The following is a 21,718-nucleotide window of genomic DNA, read 5'->3' on the forward strand; positions in this document are numbered from 1 at the left end:
GCTCTATTCGCGTTTGGTGTGAACGCACCTTAACAATAACATTAGAGTGACAGCACTACCAACGCCCACAAGCGACTAGCGACATACAGCGACAAAATCTGACAAGTTAAAACAAAATGACCTTTTCAGCTCATCATGAACCTGAACATGGGAGGCCCCTGAACTTGGGAGGCCCCTGGGCTTCAGCCCAGGTAAGCCCGTGCATTAAGGCGGCCTTGTGCATCATCATCATCATCATCATCAACATCATCCTCATCATCATCATCATCATCATCCTCATCATCATCCTCATCATCATAATCAACATCCTCATCATCATCATCATCATCAACATCCTCATCATCATCATCATCATCATCATCATCATCATCATCCTCATCATCAACATCATCCTCATCATCATCATCATCATCATCATCATCATCATCCTCATCCTCATGCTATATTTTCTTAATGTCATAATCATTTGTTATCAAACAAGTATTCATTACTTCAATGAGTGCATTGTTTCTGCATTAAATTATTACATTGTTTAAATTAATAAGTTTTATTTTAGCTAACTGTGATTTTGTATATGTGCATTTCTGAAATACTGAGACAGTTTCCTCTGATAATAACAGATCACTGTAAATTGTAATGTGAACTCATGCACTTTCTGTAAAGCTGCTTTGACATGATGTGTGTTGTGGAAAGCGCTATACAAATAAAATGTGAATCATCATCTTCATCTTCATCATCAGTGATGTATTGTGTTGGAGTGATTGTTCGTCTTTGGCTCCTCCCCTTTTCTTTCACATGGACAGAAGAACTTCCTGTTGACGCTCGTGCGTCCTGACAATAGATTCTGATACACCAGTCCGAGTTTACATAGAAAAAACAGAAACTATTTCACATGACAGCATCAAACTAAACGCTCATCTGAGAGGAGAAACCTCGCGTCCGCTGGATTCAGTGTTTGATCACAGCTGGAGCGAGTTTCCGAGGAGGAGGAATGCCGTTCAGATCTTTGTCTTGGTGTGTTTGAGACTGTAAATAAACCGTGTTTCTCCCGGTATGGCGGAGGCTCGAGCTGACGAGGACGAGGAGCGAATGCGCGAGCCCGGCGGCGCGAGACGGAGCGCAGGTACGCGCGAGACAACAAACTTTAACGTCTTTTAGTTATTTATTTGTATTAAATGGTTGAAGAAGAAGAAGAAGAAAAAAACATTGACAACAATTATCGTCATTGTCATAACATAGCCTAACGCAACGAACAATACAGTTGTCAACTAGCTATACACACACTCCGAGCGGGCAGTTGACGGAACATATTCAACAACACAACTGTAGGTTAACTAAATCTATGTTTCTGGTTACGTGCCACTTCGTTTTCTTTTTATTTCGTTAAATTCAAGTTTTCACCGCTTCTTCTAGTTCATTTTAATTGTGCTGTGGTGACAAAACTTGTTTTAACTGAATATTCCATGGTTTGTTTATTAATATGAGCTCATAAAAACGCATAATAATCATACATATTTTCAAATATAAAAATAGGCTATATATATATATGTATGTATGACATACATTGTATGTGTGTGTGTGTGTGTGTGTGTGTGTGTGTGTGTTACTGTAGGCTAGTCAACATTTGAAGTGAATGAATTTTGAACAATACCCGTTCTTAGGACAACTTTTATGAACTTTTTTTTTATCCACTTCACTAATGTGTGTATATATATGTCTGTCTGTCTGTGTATATATATATGTGTGTGTGTGTGTTACTGTATATATATATAGTATGTCAACATTTGAAGTGAATCAAAACCTTTCATCAAAGACATGAATTTTGAACAATACCCGTTCTTGTCTTAGGACAACTTTTATTAACTTTTTTGATCCACTTCACTAATGTGTGTATATATGTGTGTGTGTGTGTGTGTGTGTGTGTGTGTGTGTGTGTGTGTGTATTGAAGGTTTATTTATCTGTAGGCTGAATGTTTTTTCCTCTTTACTCAGTATGAAATATGAATCTGCTTTGTCCTGGGTGGAAACTAACATATGAATATTAGTTTCACTCTAGAAGCTCAACTTTATTACTTCTGAGGAATTTCTCAACTGTATGTGAAATGGACAAGAAAGATGTGCGATTCAACCCTCGGTATTCTTGACATTTAAATATATTTATGAACTTAAACAGAGAGTTATAGTTTCAGCAGTAATGATTTTACTTATGTTAATATAGTAATTGGAGAAAGCAGCAGCCAAACCTGCAGAGTCATGTGACTCGAGCTCCTCACGTGATCGTTAAATATCCACTAGAGTAATTATGTGGTTTCTCTGTTTCTCTGTCTCTGGATTGTTGTAAATCACAGCTGTAGTTTCTTAGACAAAAGCTCAGTGAGTTTCTCTCGCAGTAGTTCATGTCAGGATCCTGGCAGTGTGAAGGAACTGACTGTAATAGACTGAGAAATATGTGTGTGTGTGTGTGTGTGTGTAGGCCTATAGACAGAGATTTATTCAAGTTTTCTTTACAAAATAAAACACTTTTTAGGGTTTTAATAGTCAATAACTGCTAGAAAATCTGTGGTGTAACTCCATGACATACATTTATGGTGCAAAACATTAGTCATTTGATTATCATTTTCATACTGATGATTTCCATACTCTTAATAAGTCATTCTGGCAATTTTGACAAAACGTCATGTACATTTCTATTTATTCATTTGCCAGACGCATTTTTGTGTGAACCTACCCTTTAAATCTGCTGTTGTCACTGTTGAAGACTGTTATTTATGAACACAAACACAGACTGTGTGATTTAATGATGCGTTCTGACGCGTGTGTGTGTGTGTGTGTGTGTGTGTGTGTCTGTGCACTTGCAGAACATTCAGACAGAAACAAACCGGATCAGCGCCACTCCAGGTAAGACGAAAGTGTAAAAGATTAATTTTGATCGAGTGGCGGAGGAAATTATATTATATTTTTGTTTTAATTTTAATTTAGTTTTGTTTGTTTTAATTTGTATATACAAATTAAAAAGCCTATTTTTAGAATCTTTCATTTTTTTGTTGTTGTTGAGAATGTAGTAGCCTACGTTTTAAGTCTTTAAATTACTTTTTATTTTTAAATGACGGTAATGAGAATTAACTAAAAACAAGTCAACCAAAAACTCTGGATTTATTTTATTTAAAAATTACAATTTGCGTGGAAAATGTGCTTCATTGTTAAACATTGACAATCAAACATTCATAATTATGGAACCTTGTTTCCACCACTAAATAAAAAAGGCAATTCTGACTGTATTTCTCGCAATTCTGACTGTATTTCTCGTAGTTCCGACTTTATTTCTCACAATTCCGACTTTATTTCTCACAATTCCGACTTTATTTCTCACAATTCTGACTTTATTTCTTGCAGTTCTGAATTTATTCCTCGCAATTCCTACTATATTTCTCTCAATTCCGACTGTATTTCTCTAAATTCCGACTGTATTTCTCTCAATTCCGACTGTATTTCTCTCAATTCCGACTGTATTTCTCTCAATTCCGACTGTATTTCTCTCAATTCCGACTGTTTTTCTTGCAATTCCGACTTTATTCTTTGCAATTCCGACTTTATTTCTCGCAATTTATACTTTATTTCTCACAATTCTGACTTTATTTCTTGCAGTTCCGACCTAATTTCTCTCAATTCCGACTGTATTTCTCTCAACTCCGACTGTATTTCTCTCAATTCCGACTGTATTTCTCTCAATTCCGACTGTATTTCTCTCAATTCCGACTGTATTTCTCTCAATTCCGACTGTATTTCTCGCAATACCGACTGTATTTCTCGCAATTCCGACTGTATTTCTCTCAATTCCGACTGTATTTCTCGCAATTCCGACTGTATTTCTCGCAATTCCGACTGTATTTCTTCCAATTCCGACTGTATTTCTCTCAATTCCGACTGTATTTCTCTCAATTCCGACTGTATTTCTTGCAATTCCGACTGTATTTCTTGCAATTCCGACTGTATTTCTCTCAATTCCGACTGTATTTCTTGCAATTCCGACTGTATTTCTCTCAATTCCGACTGTATTTCTTGCAATTCCGACTGTATTTCTTGCAATTCCGACTGTATTTCTCTCAATTCCGACTGTATTTCTTGCAATTCCGACTGTATTTCTTGCAATTCCGACTGTATTTCTCTCAATTCCGACTGTATTTCTTGCAATTCCGACTGTATTTCTTGCAATTCCGACTTTATTCCTTGCAACTCCGACTGTATTTCTCTCAATTCCGACTGTATTTCTTGCAATTCCGACTGTATTTCTTGCAATTCCGACTTTATTTCTCTCAATTCCGACTTTATTTCTCTCAATTCCGACTGTATTTCTTGCAATTCCGACTTTATTCCTTGCAATTCCGACTGTATTTCTCGCAATTCCAACTGTATTTCTCGCAATTCCAGCTTATTCCTCGCAATTCTGGCATTATTTCTCGCAATTCCGACTGTATTCCTTACAATTCTAACTTTTTCCTCGCAATTTTAACTTTATTCCTCGCAATTTTGACTTTATTCCTCGCAATTCCGTCTCTCACAATTTTGACTTTCTCGCAATTCCGAATAATTTTTCCTGCAATTCTGACTCTTTCTTGCAATTGCGAGTTTATCTCACAATTCTGACTTTATTTCTCAAAACAAAGTCAGAATTATGAGATAAAAAGTCACAATTCACTTTTTTATGATTTATTTTGTGGTGTAAACAAGCTTCCATCCATAATGATCTTGATTTCCTTCGTTTTATTGATACAAAAACCTTTTTTTTTTCTTGATTTGGGGTGAAATGTGACCTGAGCCTGTGTTAGTAAGACTCTCTGCAGTGTTCAGCAAGTCAGAAACCTGTTCATTTCTGATCAGAGCTTCATCCGACGGCGGTGAAGCTTTCGATTCATGTCTGAACATGTAAATGCGATAAGAACAGCAAACTCAGCTCTAGTTCCTCCAACTCAGAACTGGAAAAACCTGTTATGTTACAGCAGGGAAAAACCATTAACTCTTTTCCTCTATAATCTCCAGAACGTAATATGATTGTCACATCAAACAAAACTCATGCACATGTGTACAGGGATAACACGCCACATTTTTGGCTTTGTTTTGTGACAAATTTTGGCTTATTTCTGCATGTGTTGATTTACCGTGTGTTTGATGAAAGTCAGTTTGGGTGTGGTGTGGTTTGTGTTGTGTAACTGTGAAATGTGTTTCCAGTCATGTAACTGGAAAACTGTCAGGAAAACTGGCCTACAGTTCCTGAATAAATGGAAAAACACACTGAGTCCTTTTGTTTCTCTCGCTTTCCCAGCCAAGGCCCGCTGTCCTCCATCAGAGCTGTCATCAAACGCAGTGAGTAGTGTGTTTTTGTCCTGCACAGCTTGATTTGGTGTGTTGTGTATGTTCTGTCAGATGTTTGCATGTGAGTTTGGTTTTTGTGCTTGTGTTTTTTGTTGGAAAACTGCGCAGCATCGAGAACGAGCTCTCAAAGTGACCATCTGCGGGAACGGAGGTCAGTTGCTTTTTCTTTCTCTCTGTGTTTATTTAGGTGTTTTCCAACATGATCTTTGCCTTGATTTTGACCTTTCCTTTAATAATCACGTCTGATCTCTGACCGCAAGCTCTTTGCTGGCACTTTTGTCTCATTTGTTAACAAATACAGTTGATTTATTTGGGGCAAAAATTGTTGGTTGTGCTGGAATTGATGCCACACCTGAATATTGAAATTTATTTTAATTTGTTAAATGTTTGTTGATTGTTTAACAAAGTGCAATATTATTTTAAGGCGGATTTTGGAAAAAGAATAAAAAACAAAATTGTCTATACATAAATATACAAAATAATTAATGGGCAAAATTCCATCATTTTTATATGATTGAATAAAATCACTGCATTAAATATTTTTGGATATTAAAATGTCTTCTCAAAACAGCGTTATTAGAGTTAACTAAAACCATAAAAAAATGTCTGTTACTTGAAATAAATTAAATATTAACTAAAATAAAGTCAAATAAAATAATACATAATTAACCTTATTTTATTTCAGCTGGTTGCCAAAGTAACTTTCTCATTTTCATTAAGTTTAACTTAATGTTTTAACTAATCCTGAAATAAAAAAATAACAAAAACTCAACATATTTTTTTTAAAAAAAGAAGAAGAAGAATAAAAAAGGAAAAATAAAAAAAAGGAAAATATTAAAATAAAAACTAAATCAAAATATGAACAAAAAGTATAGTATCCAAAAAAAGTGTAATAATAAAATAGAATCTCAGTGATGGTGATCAAAACTGGCAGGTTTTATACTGTAGTTATCATTCAACTCAGCTCTCAAGTCATTATTAAAGGGATAGTTCTCCCAAAGATGTAAATTAGCCCATGATTTACTCTCCCTCAAGTCATCCTCGGTGTATATGACAATCTTCTTTCAGACAAACACAATCAGAGTTATAATAAAAAATGTCCTGGCTCTTCCAAGCTTTATAATGGCAGTGAATGACTGTTTCTGTTTTGAAGTCCATAAAAGTACACCTTTTATAATGGATAGATGCACTTTTATCATGGATAGATACACTTTTATGATGGATAGATGCTCTTTTATAACGGATAGGTGCACTTTTATCATGGATAGATACACTTTTATAATGGATAGATACACTTTTATAATGGATAGATACACTTTTATAATGGATAGATGCACTTTTATCATGGATAGATGCTCTTTTATAACGGATAAGTGCACTTTTATGATGGATAGATGCACTTTTATCATGGATAGATGCATTTTTATGGACTTCAAAACTGCCATTATAAAGCTTGGAAGAGCCAGGAATTTTTTTTAAATAACTCAGATTGTATTCGTCTGAGAGAAGAATGTCATATACACCTAGGATGACTTGAGGGAGAGTAAATCATAATTTTCCTTTTTGGGTGAACTATGCCTTTAACTAGCTGTTTTTAGATAAGCAGGGAATCAGATTGAGGAAGGTACAGCAGTGATATTATATAATAAACTTTGTTACTGATTGTCGTCCCGCAGACGTCCAGAAATCACCATCCTCTCTGCTGAACCGCTGCCGTCCAATACGTGGTTCCCAGGGGGTTCTGGGGCGTTTCCCCCGGCCCCGCCCCCAGCCCCGCCCACATGGGCTGCTTCCGCGGCAACAGTGCAGGTGGGAGGAGCTTGAGGATGCGTGTGTAGAACCCGTCATTTATTTATTTATTTGATTGATTGGTTGATTGATTGATTGGTGCTCCTCCTCCCCAGCTCCCGCCTCCTTCATATGAGCAAGTGATCCGAGAAAAGAGCCGAGAACAGAATATTCCCCCTTCGTCTTCGTCGTCTTCATCTTCTCGTCTCTCTACCTGCACCATCGCCACACAGACGGACACACACTCCCCCGGCCCACGATCCTCCGCTGCTCGTCCAGGTGAGGTCCTAACTACACGCAAACCTGCAACACGCAATCTTTTCCATGTTAATCAGAGTGTTTGTCCTAACCAGCCGCGGCGGCGACACACGATGATTCTATTTTAGAAACGGTTTCTATCTCTGCGACGTCGCGCTGGAACAACAACAGAAAGTATGATAATCTCAGGTACTGTTTATGTGCTTTATGTGATGTTAAAAGCATCTGTGTGAGTTTGAATATCATTTTGTGTGTCTCTTATAGCCGTACTGAAAGCAACTCGCCTTAGATCTTCAAAATAAATAAAAGTAAACGAGTGTTTCAAACTGTCAACTCATTGTTCGGAGACAAGTGTATTCTATGACAACGATTGTTTCAGAAACTCAGTATGTATTTTTGATAATGTTAAAATGGTGTAATATTCATGAATGTGATTATGTACTTATCAATTTCGTTGCAAGTGCCGGGAGCTTGCCGAGAGCCCACCCACACGCTCTTCTGATTGGCTGTGATTTTTTTTGCGTCCCATTGTCGCGTCTTGTGTGGACAGACAAATTATTTGTCGCTGGAATCTTAACGCATCGTGTCTGGTTAGGACACAGTGTCAGGCTGCATTTGCAGTAAAGTATTTCTGTGTTAGAGAAATGTGTCTTTTTCCTGCAGTTCACAAACCCCCCAAACCCCCGCGCCCCTCGTTGCCTCTCAAACACACGTCTGACCCGGACCGGTCCAACCCGAAGCCTCAAGACACTCAGCACGAGCAGTGTGGCGTTCAGACGGACTTCGATGACATCAACGATGACATCACCGGTGACATCAGCCCCATAGGCCCCGCCCCCACCACCAAGTTTTCCACCCAGAACGACCTTGATGACATCATCGGTGACATCAGTTCCATAGGCCCCGCCCCCACCGCCAAGTTTTCCACCCAGAGCGACCTTGATGACATCACTGGTGACATCAGCCCCATAGGCCCTGCCCCCACCGCCAAGTTTTCCACCCAGAGCGACCTTGATGACATCATCGGTAACATCAGTTCCATAGGCCCCGCCCCCACCGCCAAGTTTTCCACCAAGAGCGACCTCGATGACGTCAGCGGTGACATCAGCCCCATAGGCCCCGCCCCCACCGCCAAGTTTTCCACCCAGAGCGACCTCGATGACATCAGCCCCATAGGCTCCGCCCCCTCCACCAAGACTTTCACCCAGAGCAACTTCGATTTCCCAGTCGAACCCATGAAAGAGTCGTCGAGGGCTCGTCCCAGACCTCGGCCGCGCTCCGCAGCCGTCCTACAACCCGTCGTTCTGGACCAGCCAATCACGAGGGAGGTCAAAGTTCAGACTCTAGTGCGTCTGAAGGACGACGGGGCCGACAGCGTGTTCGCCGGGTTCGACGACTCTCCGTCGAACATCTCCAGCAAATACCTGCAAGACTTGCTGGAGGTGTTCGGCTCGGACGAAGCGCATGGAGAAAGTCAAGAAAGCAAAGCAAGTGATGTAGAAGAAGAGAAAAATGCGGCTGCTTGCTCTGTCATAACACCTGAACCGTCAGAACCATCAGAACCGTTAAAAAGACCGCAACCACGGCCTAGAACTCTGAAATCCAAACCCCAACTCGCCCCAAAACCATCAGTCTTTGATGTTTTTGACACTACCGTTGAGCAAAACCCATCCAAACCCCTGAGTCCACCAGTACCAGCACCCAGACCCCTCCTGAACAAACTCCAGAGTCCGTCAGAGTCATGTTCATCCACCAAACCTTCACCTGCCACCCGACCTGCCAGTTCATCTCAGAGGAGAAACTCAGAAGATCAAGCTATGAACACTCCGGTGAAGACGACACCTGTGATCCCGACCGACAGGAACGTCGGAAAACGTGAGTGTTTATGTGATGTTGCTGGATCTCTAACTCACTTGCTACTAGGGGTGGCATTTTTATTACTAAAGTTTGCTGTGCTTGTTTGTAGGGCTTGTGATAATATATCAATATTACTATAAAATAATAATAAATAAATAATTGCCATAATAAAAAAATTATAAATATTATTTCTGTAATATTTCACTATAAAATAAAACAATTGAGTATTTAAGAAAAATTCTGTAATAAATAATAGTAACATAATAACGATAAATAATAGATATAATATAATAAAATATTATAAAATGTACAATTTGGACCCAACAGTTTTGAAGAACTATCGGCCAATTTCAAAGTTGCCATTGTTGTCCAAAATCCTCTAAGAAGTTGTGGCTAATCAACTTACAGCTGTTTTAGAGAATTGGGAGTTGTATGACAAATTTCAGTCAGGTTTTAGGAAGAGACACTAGCCTGGTTAAAACCAGACCATTCTCAGTAGTAACTGAGTTATGGTCTGGCAAAGCTTCATTAATAACTAATTTCCAAAGGGGCGTCACCAACGGACGTCGCTCAAATGCCTCTGGGCGCAATTGGATAGACCTAAAACCAATCAGAGCGATCGTCATCGTGTAAAGCCATATGCTGCGTCCCTAAGTTACACTACGCCATAAAAGTATGTACTCTTTTTGTGAAGAAAAGGTATTTACTTTTGAATGTGTAGCAAAAAAGTAGGCAAGCTTTGGGACATACTACTTCGTCATCTTTATCGGATGGATCTGTCGCATGCATCCTGTCACATAAACTGCCCTGTCAATCATCTTGTCACAGTTAAAATCCTCTATTAAATCTAATTTAATTTCCTACCGTTTCAGAGAGAAATGTAGCAGCACGTTCATCTGCCAGTGGGTCTTTCATGGAGACTGTCCTCATGTGTTTGCAATTTGAATATAATAATGCATTTAAAAGTTGGTGCGCTTCACCAACGGACGTCGCTCAAATGCCTCTGGGCGCAATTGGATAGACCTAAAACCAATCAGAGCGATCGTCATTGTGTAAAGCCCGCCTCAACGTTTCTGATTGGTGCCTCGATTTGGACGGATTAGAAATGGGCTTGAATGAGCTCTTTGCCAGACTACTTGCAGAGCAAATCTAAATTTGCCGGAAGTTGTCTGGGTTTTCCCAGGCTAAAGAGACACTCTACTGAGACCTTCTTGGTGAGAGTCTATAATGACCTTCAAATGGCTTCGGACGCAGGTCTGTGTTCAGTGTTGGTACTTCTAGACCTTAGTTCTGCCTTTTGATACTGTGGACTACCATATCATGAGTAGGAGATTACGTGAATGGGTGGGCGTATCGGGAGTGGCCCTAGATTGGTTTACCTCATATCTCTCAGACAGAAGTTTTGATGTCTGTATTGGTGATTCACAGCTTCATTCTACATTCCGGCAAAATGAGTCATCCAAACTTACAAGGCTCTTAGATTGTATAGACGCCATAACCAGCTGGATGGCTGAAAGTTTTGTGCAGCTGAACCCAGATAAGACGGAGGTTTTAATTGTAGCACCAGACAGCGCTATCCCTCTGATCATGCAGAACATTGGACCTTTGTCATCTGCGGTCCGGCCTAGTTTAAGGAACCTTGGGGTGACATCTGATAAATCCCTATCTTTCGAAACCCACGTCAAATCCTGTTTCTTCCACTTACGTAATATTCATCTGCCTGTTGCTTGTAAACACAACTTTTATTCCTGGTGGATATTATGGGTGTATTTTGAGGTGTATTTGTAATGTGTTTAAATCCAGGTCCATCAGTTCCCAAACACTCCCGGCCGCCTCCACCTGTGCTCAGGAATACGGCGTCCCCCTCACAGGTGATGTTATACTTGTTTATAACCCACCCTTATGAGGAAGTTTCCATATTAGAATGAGCATTTCTGAAGTGTTTGATGTTGATGATGATGATGATGATGATGATGTGTGTATTTAGGCCTCTGTGGATGTTTCCAGAGCCGCCAACGCCTCAGTTCCTCCTCTGCCTCCGAGGTACCGCAGCGTTATTCCTCCAGAATGAGGCGTCTGGTTTGTTTTGTCCCATCTGTCATTCTCTCTGTTTGTGTCTCAGACCCAGTGGTGGAAGACTCCTCCCTCTTCGCCCTCCTCCAGTCAAAGTGGCCAAACCTGCAGGCTCCGCCTCCTCCCCTGCTGCGACCAATCAGCTACCAAGCAGCAGAGCTCCAAAGAGAGCCCCGCCCCTCCCTCCCCGACCGAAACCAGGACATCCGCTATATAAGCGCTATTCTGTGAGTGTTTTCAGAGTATTTGAGAAGAACTCCAGGTCATTCTTATCCTCTATGACTTTCTTTGTTCTGCAGAAAACAAATTGAGATTAGGGGTGTGACGGTTAGTATATAACCGTGAGACCGACGTTTATAGTTGAACACCGTCATTAGAACTCTATAACCGCCAAAACCGTGTTATTAAAATATTTTTTTACAAAAAAAATGTATCGTGGAGAATGTTTAAATACTAATTAAAAACAATTGTTAACAGTCTGTGTTATTAATAGTCTACGTCGTTTCCAACTGTATTTGATTCTTTGCCAAGTACCCCCTGACCGACCGCCAATCATTTGAGATAGAAATAAAAGCTATGACTATGATATAGTGATGTACCATCATTATGAGATTTATTAAACAAATGAAAAACATTTGCAATAATAAACATTAGCAATAAACATTTGCAATAATAAACAACGTATCATTACCGATAACTGATCGTGCAGTTTAATTACCCCTTGACTGGCCCCAAACATGTTTGATAAAAGAAACATATACGTATATAGCCTATATGATGTGTATTACATTTTAGCTCAAAAACAATTGTAATAAAAGATAGGATCATAAGATGCGCAATATATCGGGACTCGGGAGACATGGTTTTTACCACTTCATTAAGTTTTGCTTTGTTAAAAAATTTAATTTAGTTTTTTACAAATTGTATCTTAATTTTAATAAATGTTTAATCAACCAATTGCATGTATTTAATAAATAGCAAATATAGCACGGTTATTAAATATAATAACCGTGACATGGAGGCGCCGGCGCGCTGCGTTCACTTGCATTGCATTGTGAACTAGAGCGCATCTCATCGTAAATGAATGAAACTCAGCGTAGGCCTATGCCTCTTAAGCCCCTTTCACACAGAGATTCCGGAAAATACACGGATAAAGTGACCCGGGATTTGACCCGGGTTCGTTTGATTTTGGTTCATTCACACTGCCAGTGATTTTCCGGAATCAGAGAGTGCGTTCACACACAACCCGTAAAAATGCCGTAAAGACACGTGACATCGCCTGTGCATTTGTTTCTCTGATTCGATCATAAACTTGCGCATTACGTACCGTTTCACAGCTGGAGAACGAGCCCGGCTTCAGCGTCATCACTAAGACACGGCATTATTACGGCTTTTGTTCACACAGCTTGCGTTCCGGGACTGAACACGGCAATGTTACTAGGTCCCGACCCGGCATCGATCCCGGCATAAATCCCGGGTCGAGTTTGCGTTCACACAGAAGGCGCTCTGGCAATTTGCCGGCAATTTGCCGGGTTCAAAGCGCTGTGTGAAAGGGGCTATACATTAGCATTAAATATCTTTGCTGCATCCTTTCTAGAACAGACAAGTGCTTTCTTGCGGCTCGCATCAGCAGAGCATTGCATCGTCCATAGACCGCAAAACAATCAGCGGATGGCGGGCGGGTGCGGCTTTGAAATTTGGTCAAAAAACGTTGATGATGAGTTTTGTGATGCGGATGAAATAATACCCCATCCGCATATCTCTATCGATAACAACATTGAACACTACACAAATATTATTATTTTTATTTTTTATTTAGGCGATCAAGTAGCTAATCAGTGTCTGGTCGTTTATTCAAACTAAGTTGTCCTATAACAGACGAACGTCGGAAATATCCCCCCCTCCAAATATTTTTTTTTGTGTTTTTTAATTGCACTTTATCGATTAGCGTCTATAGATTTTGATTACGATACATATCTTTAACGAGTTTGTCCTCCACTTCAGCTGCAGTTATAAACACCAAAATTTACAGATTTATTCCTGTCTATATTCTGAAGGTTTTTACTGAAGGGTTTGTTCATGACATTCTTAGATTTTTACATTTACATTTATTCATTTAGCTGACGCTTTTATCCAAAGCGACTTACAATTGCTATATATGTCAGAGGTCGCACGCCTCTGGAGCAACTAGGGGTTAAGTGTCTTGCTCGGGGACACATTGGTGTCTCACAGTGGATTCGAACCCGGGTCTCTCACACCAAAGGCATGTGTCTTATCCATTGCGCCACCACCACCCCATAGATCACTCACACTGGTTTATATAACGTTTTATTCCTAAAACATTTTTTTTCTTTTTTTTTTCTTGTCTGTTTGATTTATGCCGTGATAAAAAGAGATATTCAAAATCAACAAAATCAAACAAGAATTTTTAATCTGGTTTTATCCAATGTTCAGATTTATGTTATGCAAATATATGCAAATAAGTGCATATTTAATTAGATAATGCCTCATTCTTATAATACAAAGCATTTGTCTTAATTGAATGTGATTAATCTACTGGGGGGAATTATGGAAATATGTATTGGTTAACATTTAGTAGTGTCTTGCCTTAACTGGTCATCTTCCCCCTAGCCACGGCTCTCAAATGTCACTCGTGCTCGTTCAATTAAAAAATGATGTTTTTTGTTTTATGATGTTGTTTATGTGTTTGTGTACTAGAGCAAAGTTCTTCAAGCAGAAACAGAGGAGGAGAATATCAGCAAAGAGCAAGAGGAACCATCGGAGGAAACATCTTTCCATGTCAGTACACACACACACACACACACACACACACACACACACACACACACCATCACACACACACTCACATATCCTGTTTTTATATCCTGAAATATCTTCTGCTTCAGGAAGAGGAGCAGCTGATTGTCCTCGATGATACAGACATCCCTGAAACACAGATGAATACACTCCATGACCTCTGCCCCTCAGAGGTCAAAGGTCAAGATGTGACTGTCGGTGGGGTTCAGCTGGAACACACGCCCTCAGAGCAGCAGATCCAACAAAACATGCAAAACAGGTGAAACATCACGAGAAATAAAAACGTTACAATGGATTATAATTTAAAATGAAAAATAATATCTTCTATTTTTTAATTAAAGATTTAATAAATACTGTCAGCTTATTAGAATGGTTTCTGAAAGATCTAAGATATATATATCTTAGATCCTATTAGTTGATTTGCTGTTATCTTAACTATAAAAGATAAAGACAGTAAACATGCACAATTCCTGTATCAGTTTCTCTCTTCCTCTTTCCAGGATTGTTGTGGCCCGTTTTGCATTTGAGGGGGAGGAGGGGGAGCTGACGTTCAGTGAAGGTGATGTCATCACTCTTGTGGAATATGTAAATGAGGAGTGGGGGCGTGGCATTCTGAATGGACGAATGGGAATCTTCCCTCTCAGTTTCATCCAGGCTAAAGAGGAAACTGATGTGTTGCCAGGGAAACCGGTTCTGGAATCTCCTGGTAAATAAACATTCTTCATCTGCATATTTATCAGCCATGGACCAATCAGGAGTGAGTTTGACGGAAACTGTGGCCTATATTGAAAGCCAACATTTATTATTTATATGTCATGGCTGATATTGTCAGTCTACAATGTAATGTTTTTAATCATAAATTCACTGTAAGTTAAAGCTTACATGTCCGGCTGAAAAACAAATAACTGTTTATTACTATTTGCTACTATATTTAATACAGTAAAAAATGTATTGCTCGTTGTTAGTTGATGTTAGTTAATACATTACCTTATTGTAAAGTGTCTGAAACATCTAATTATCACCAATATACTTATACCGTAGATATATCATGCATCTCTAGTGTCTGTAAGTACGTATGACAAATATATAAAAAATGGGAAACATTTGATTGCAAATGATTATTGTAAGTAGTTATGACAACTATATAAAAATGGGAAGTATTTGATTGTGAGTGTGTGTCCTCCTGCAGGAGTGAGGAGCAGAGGACGTGCGCTGTATGAGTTCAGCCCGGAGTGTGAGGACGAGCTCTGTCTGAAGGTGTGTGAGATTCATTATTACAGATCATTCACAATAGAAGAAAACTCTTGAGAAAATACATGAAAAAAATTATAGAATCTGATGCCCAAACATTAACTTTTCACATGTGAATAGTTAAATATTTGGGCATAATACTGTATTAATTAATTAAACATAAATCAGAATCAGAATGAGCTTTATTCACCAAGTGTGCGCAAACACAAGGAATTTGTTGTGGTTTTATTTAAAATATTTATTTATTTATATTATTTTATTAATTAATTAAAATATTTATATATTTAAATAATATACTTTTGAATGTATATAAAATATAATTTTCTTAAAATTACATGTTTATAAATAAAATGTTTACAGTAAAAATAGTAAATGTAAATCTAGTAAAAATTGTACAATTACTATATATAATAAAAATATAATAATTATTATATAATATACATACTGTCATATATTTGTTTACATAATATATATTTAATGATATTTAAAGTAATTAAAAACATAAGATATAAAAATGTGTTTGTAATATACATATTTTCACATATTTATGAGGTTTACATAATATATATAATTAGAATATATATGTGTGTATGTGTGTAATAAAAATCTAATAATTTGTATATAATATACATTCATTTATATAATATATATTTAATGAAATATATACATATGCAAATTAGATATCTTATAAATTGAATTGTAAAAAAGAAATTTAATAAAGATATTAGAATTACAATATATAGAATAGAAATATTTTAATTACATTTAATTACATTTATAATGCTTGCATATATAAATTTTATTAAATATATAATTATAATAATTTTATATATATATATAACATCTAATAATTATATAATATACATTTTCATTTGTATAATATATTTAATGATATATTAATATAATATATTTGAATGATTATATATAATTTTAGATCTTAAATGTTTAAAAAAATTATTTATATTAATAATTAAACAAATATGAATTAATATTTGTATTAAATGTATATTATATAGACATGTTATAAATGAAAGCTGAAATATTCATAACATTGGTCAAAAAGACCTGAGCAGAATAAATCCATATAAATAAATAAAAACAGCATTTGTAAAAAATCTGTGTGTGTGTGTGTAGGCAGGAGACATAGTGTGTGATTTGGAGGACATGGATGCCGAGTGGTTCTTTGGAGAATCCGGTGGGAAACGTGGCATTGTCCCTAAAAACTACATCCAAGTGTTGCTGGACCCCTGAACCCTGAACTTGTCCTGTCATGTGCCTGAGAGCGTTTCTACATTTTGCCTTATTTAGATGTAATACACTTAAAGAAGGTCAGTGACGGGATGTTAGTTTGTGAAGCGTATGGAGATCTCCTGCATTGTACTGACTCCAGTCTGTGTGTGTGTGTGTGTGTGTGTGTGTGTGTGTGTGTGTGGCCGTATGAATTTGTTTACAGAGTTTTAACCCACATTAAACTCATTCGCTACATAAACATCTCTGTCCTTTTTTTTACTTCTCAATCTTTTTTACTCTTTCTGTAGATCAAATTTCAGGATTTTTAAGAGCTAAATGTTCTTTTAATGAAGACACTTGAGCCTGTGACTAACAACGACTCAAAGTTTCAAGTCTCTATGACTTACGATTTGGTCAGTCACTTTTAGGGCAGAATAGTGATCTTTGAAAATCGTACAAACTACAATAGGGTTCCAGCGCTGCACACTTGAACCCCTAAAAATGTAGAGTTTCACTGTACAAAGGTAACTGAGACCCTGCCTTTACAGCTCTACGGCACATTATGGTGAAAAATGTGGATTCACACTTTAAATCGTGTTATTATTACTCTCTGTTTTATTTCAGTCGCCGTTAACACAGAATAAAACACACAGACTCGCGTCTCTGGGTTTATCAGCTACTCATGATGTATTGTTGCAATACAAAACAAAACATGAAATTAATCCATAATTAGAATAATTATGAGGAGCTCTTGGCCCCGAACAGCCACCGTACAAAAGTTAATACCAGTGATACCACAAGCGATCGTTCAGATCGACACTTCAGATCAAATTAAATTAACAATTCTTCTAAAAAAGGAGGCATTTCATGGACACACACACACACACACACGTTCTCATTCACTGAAGGCTGAAGATTTGGTGTAAAGCAAAGTCATAAAACTACATCAGGCTTGTAACACATTTGGTCACACAAATCAGACTTAAAGAAACATCCAGCAACACAATTCAAATATATCGTTTTCGTTCAGCTACAGACGGCCTCACACTCTCAAACGCTTTCAGGTACAAAGATGCACATGTCTGAAATGAGACTATAATGATGCATCTGAGCAGACGCCAACATCAACATGTATGTACAGAGAGAGAGAGACAGGTAGGACACAGTGCGGTAAAAATCGAGGTCGCTGGTTTAGTTGAAGCCCTGCGTACAAACACTGACCAGAACGAGAGAAAATGTAAAAATTTCTTCATGTAAAAATTTCAGTCTGCTTGAAAAGGGGTGATGAAGAGCAGAAATAATCCGATCAATATGAAAATTCTGAGAAAAAAAGTCTGAACTGTGAGATGTAAATGTAGAATTCCGATGAAAAAGTCTGAATTGTGAGAATTCCGAGGTCTGAATTGTGAGATGTAAATTTAGAATTTCGAGGAAAAATGTCTGAATTGTGAGATGTAAATTTTAGAATTCCAAGGAAAAAGTCTGAATTGTGAGATGTAAATTTTGAATTCCGAGGAAAAAAGTCTGAACTGTGAGATATAAATTTAGAATTCCGAGGAAAAATGTCTGAATTGTGAGATTTAAATTTAGAATTCCGAGGAAAAAGTCTGAATTGTGAGATGTAAATTTAGAATTCCGAGGAAAAAAGTCAGAACTGTGAGATGTAATTTTAGAATTCCGAGGAAAAAGTCTGAATTGTGAGATGTAAATTTAGAATTCCGAGGAAAAAGTCTGAATTGTGAGATGTAAATTTAGAATTCCGAGGAAAAAGTCTGAATTGTGAGATGTAAATTTAGAATTCCGAGGAAAAAAGTCTGAACTGTGAGATATAAATTTAGAATTCCGAGGAAAAATGTCTGAATTGTGAGATGTAAATTTAGAATTCCGAGGAAAAAGTCTGAATTGTGAGATGTAAATTTAGAATTCCGAGGAAAAAAGTCAGAACTGTGAGATGTAATTTTAGAATTCCGAGGAAAAAGTCTGAATTGTGAGATGTAAATTTAGAATTCCGAGGAAAAAGTCTGAATTGTGAGATGTAAATTTAGAATTCCGAGGAAAAAGTCTGAATTGTGAGATGTAATTTTAGAATTCCAAGGAAAAAGTCTGAATTGTGAGATGTAAATTTAGAATTCCGAGGAAAAATGTCGGAAAAATGTCTGAATTGTGAGATTTAAATTTAGAATTCCGAGGAAAAAGTCTGAATTTTGAGATGTAAATTTAGAATTCCAAGGAAAAAAAATCTGAACTGTGAGATGTAATTTTAGAATTCCAAGGAAAAAGTCTGAATTGTGAGATGTAAATTTAGAATTCCGAGGAAAAATGTCGGATAAATGTCTGAATTGTGAGATCTAAATTTAGAATTCCGAGGAACAATGTCGGAAAAAAGTCAGAATTGTGAGATGTAAATTTAAAATTCCAAGAAATAATGTGAATTGTGAGATATAAATTTAGAATTCCGAGGAAAAAAAATCGGAATTTAGTTTGGAATACATAAACGCACATGTAAAGAAAAATGTGAATCGTATCGCGAAGTTTAAGGTGCATATAAACAGAACTTTCAGAATGTGAAATCGGATTGGACTGAAGAAAATTTGTGCACGTAAACAAACTGCGATGGTTGCTATGCGGTTGCTAAGGTGTTCGGAGTGCCTATGGGACTTTTTTTCACCTGTTTTACCCTTTAATGTTAGAAGTTTGAGCATGTCACTAACACTAAAATATGATTAATATTGATGGTTGACTTGGCAAACACAGCTGATAATGCAGAGAGATGGTGTTCTGGTCTGGTCTCAGTGTTGAGGTTATTGGTGTTGATCAGGGTTTCTTCTTCTGCGCCTCCAGAGATTGCTCAGTTTACTGCCAGCTGTGATCTACTGTGCCATTCTTTGAAGTTCCTTACAATGACATTTAAGTAACACAGTGTTAGTATCTGATATAGTATCTGATGTGTTAGTATCACAGTAATATATATTTTAAGGCTACAATCAGTGAGATTTTTTAGACATGATTGTTACCATGGAGATGATCCACCTGTAAAAGAAGAAACGAGACAATTTTTCAGCTGAAGGTAATTATGGGATGTAGTGTGTGTGTGTGTGTGTGTGTGTGTGTGCTTTTCACCTCAGCCTCTGCTGCCGTGCTGTTGTGTGTTATTTCTGATTCAACACCGTCTTCCATCTCACACGCCATGTTGGTGTCCATCACAGCATCGTCCTGCTCACACACAAGTTCATGACAACGGGTCAGTTCTGTCACTTCTGTGTCTGTGTCTGTGTGAGTGTGTGTGTGTGTGTGTGTGTGTGTGTGTGTGTGTGTGTGTGTGTGTGTGTGTGTCCTCACCTGCACCCAAGGGTGTTCCAGCACCTCGTCAGCTGTGTAACGAGCACCAACATTCACTTGTAGCATCTTACCAATTAAATCCTGCAAAAGACATTTAACCAATCAGCTGCTTCGACTGACCTCATGTAACGCAAATCAGCCAATCAGCTCCAGCCCGACACATTTAAGAGACTTCAGCTAAACCTGGTTACAAATTTCATGATCTGATTCCATTTTAATTCACAAGCTCAAATTCAAACCAGGCGCTGATGTGAGTGTGTGTGTGTGTGTGCAGACCTAAGCAGAGTGTGAGTGAGTGTGTGTGCGCAGACCTTAGCAGAGTGTATGTGTGTGTGTGTGTGTGTGTGCGCGCGCGCAGACCTTAGCAGAGTGTGAGTGTGTGTGTGTGTGTGTGCAGACCTTAGCAGAGTGTGTGAGTGTGTTTGTGCAGACCTTAGCAGAGTGTGTGTGTGTGTGTGTGCGCAGACCTAAGCAGAGTGTGAGTGAGTGTGTGTGCGCAGACCTTAGCAGAGTGTGTGTGTGTGTGTGTGTGTGTGTGTGTGTGTGTGTGTGTGTGTGCGCGCAGACCTTAGCAGAGTGTGAGTGTGTGCAGGGACATGCACAGACATTTTGAGGGGCAGGGGCTCAAGTGAAATAAAGGGCACTTCTCATAATTACGTTTTTTTTTTCTTTTTTTTAAACAAAAAAGTATATATATTAACGCAACTCTGACTTCCTTTTAAAAAAAATTATTAAAAAAGTTAATTCATTTTATCTTCCTCAAACTCACGCAATTGTTTCATTTTCAAAAGATGTCTACAAAATAATCAGTTCACACAGAAACCATGGTCTCCTTAGTATTCACTATTATAGAGCAGCAAAGGATCCATTCCACAATGTGCATGTTTTGAAAACATTTTCTATGCTACTAGTTTCAAGTATATATTTAGAATAACCTAAATAACTGCATCAAGTAGAGGGGCGTGTTTTACTAATAATTTGTTTATTTTTGCACAAGGCACTACATAATTTTAATTATTTTGGTGTTATCAGAATACATAACACTTTAAAATCAACACAAGCATTCACTCTAAACTGAAGAGGGTTGTTGCTGCTATTTTGTTAACTTTACTGAAAAAATCACTGCAAAAATGATTGACAAAATACAAAAATAAATTGTATTATATTACTAACTTATTTTATTACATGGCTTGGTTGAATTCCGATGTAGAATGCGGTGTGTTATTTCTTGTTATACTACAGGGCCGTTGAATGCTTGAATCTGATTGGTTGACGAACGTTCTAAGGTGTGCATTATTTTCAGGGAAACGCACGGCTAAAGTAGTTCCAGGCAGGTCTTGACCGCATTACAGTTCCATATCACTTCGCGTAGTCAACTGTAATAACGGAAAATAGGATACAATTCATAACAAGAAAAAGCATTTAGCCCCATGCGCTTGATCTGCAATTTTCAATGTCTAGCTTCACAATCAATAGAAACATGCAGTTTAATTTTAATAAATAAAGTATATAGTCCTATCTATAATCAGTACGGATTTTTATTGCAGATAATACAAATAAATAATGATTGATAGGCCTACTTGTTAAAAGGGCTTCGTTTAATTTATTTGGCTATAGTCTACTGGCATCTGTCAATAATGGGGGGGAAAAGAATGAACGAATTAATTAAAACGAATTGAATTAATTAATAAATAATAATGTTGACGCACATGCCTTTCTGTCTCATTATTGCACC

At 37.7% G+C, this 21,718-nt stretch overlaps 2 protein-coding genes across 4 annotated transcripts in view; one reads left to right on the forward strand and one right to left on the reverse strand.

Annotated features, from left to right (window-relative positions):
- The first annotated feature begins 807 nt into the window (after positions 1-807).
- Positions 808-16,903, forward strand: LOC309481080 (uncharacterized protein). The gene is made up of 15 exons (XM_082145842.1): positions 808-1,123; positions 2,859-2,898; positions 5,321-5,361; positions 5,479-5,521; positions 7,047-7,179; positions 7,275-7,437; positions 8,080-9,291; positions 11,077-11,144; positions 11,261-11,316; positions 11,396-11,573; positions 14,065-14,145; positions 14,253-14,422; positions 14,664-14,869; positions 15,353-15,420; positions 16,549-16,903. Exons 1-15 carry the CDS (start codon positions 1,054-1,056, stop codon positions 16,663-16,665), a joined length of 2,646 nt encoding a protein of 881 aa, XP_082001968.1. The 5' UTR covers positions 808-1,053; the 3' UTR covers positions 16,666-16,903.
- Positions 16,904-17,027: 124 nt separating this feature from the next.
- The window catches only part of LOC309481098 (serine/threonine-protein kinase DCLK2), a 19,030-nt gene continuing 14,339 nt past the window's right edge, over positions 17,028-21,718 (reverse strand). Inside the window, exons 13-17 of one of the 3 annotated variants that reach the window (XR_014199894.1) lie at positions 19,984-20,064; positions 19,765-19,857; positions 19,659-19,674; positions 19,016-19,538; positions 17,028-17,978 (exon numbers count right to left, since the gene is read on the reverse strand). Coding sequence is in view for 2 of the 3 variants with exons in the window: in XM_082145888.1 (XP_082002014.1) it covers positions 19,702-19,857; positions 19,984-20,064 (237 nt within the window). In the remaining variant the exon portion in view is untranslated. The other 2 variants (XM_082145889.1, XM_082145888.1) reach the window with 2 other exon arrangements.

The sequence above is a fragment of the Leuciscus leuciscus genome (assembly GCF_965113295.1).
Source record: "Leuciscus leuciscus genome assembly, chromosome: 18".
Classification (NCBI taxonomy): Eukaryota; Metazoa; Chordata; class Actinopteri; order Cypriniformes; family Leuciscidae; genus Leuciscus; species Leuciscus leuciscus.

What these genes read in the sequence shown, in the direction of transcription:
- LOC309481080 (XM_082145842.1), top strand. Translation starts at nt 1,054, where the DNA reads ATGGCGGAGGCTCGAGCTGACGAGGACGAGGAGCGAATGCGCGAGCCC. An exon ending in GACCATCTGCGGGAACGGAG is followed by an intron (nt 5,522 to 7,046) that starts GTCAGTTGCTTT and finishes GTCGTCCCGCAG; the next exon opens with ACGTCCAGAAATCACCATCC. An exon ending in ATCCTCCGCTGCTCGTCCAG is followed by an intron (nt 7,438 to 8,079) that starts GTGAGGTCCTAA and finishes TTTTTCCTGCAG; the next exon opens with TTCACAAACCCCCCAAACCC.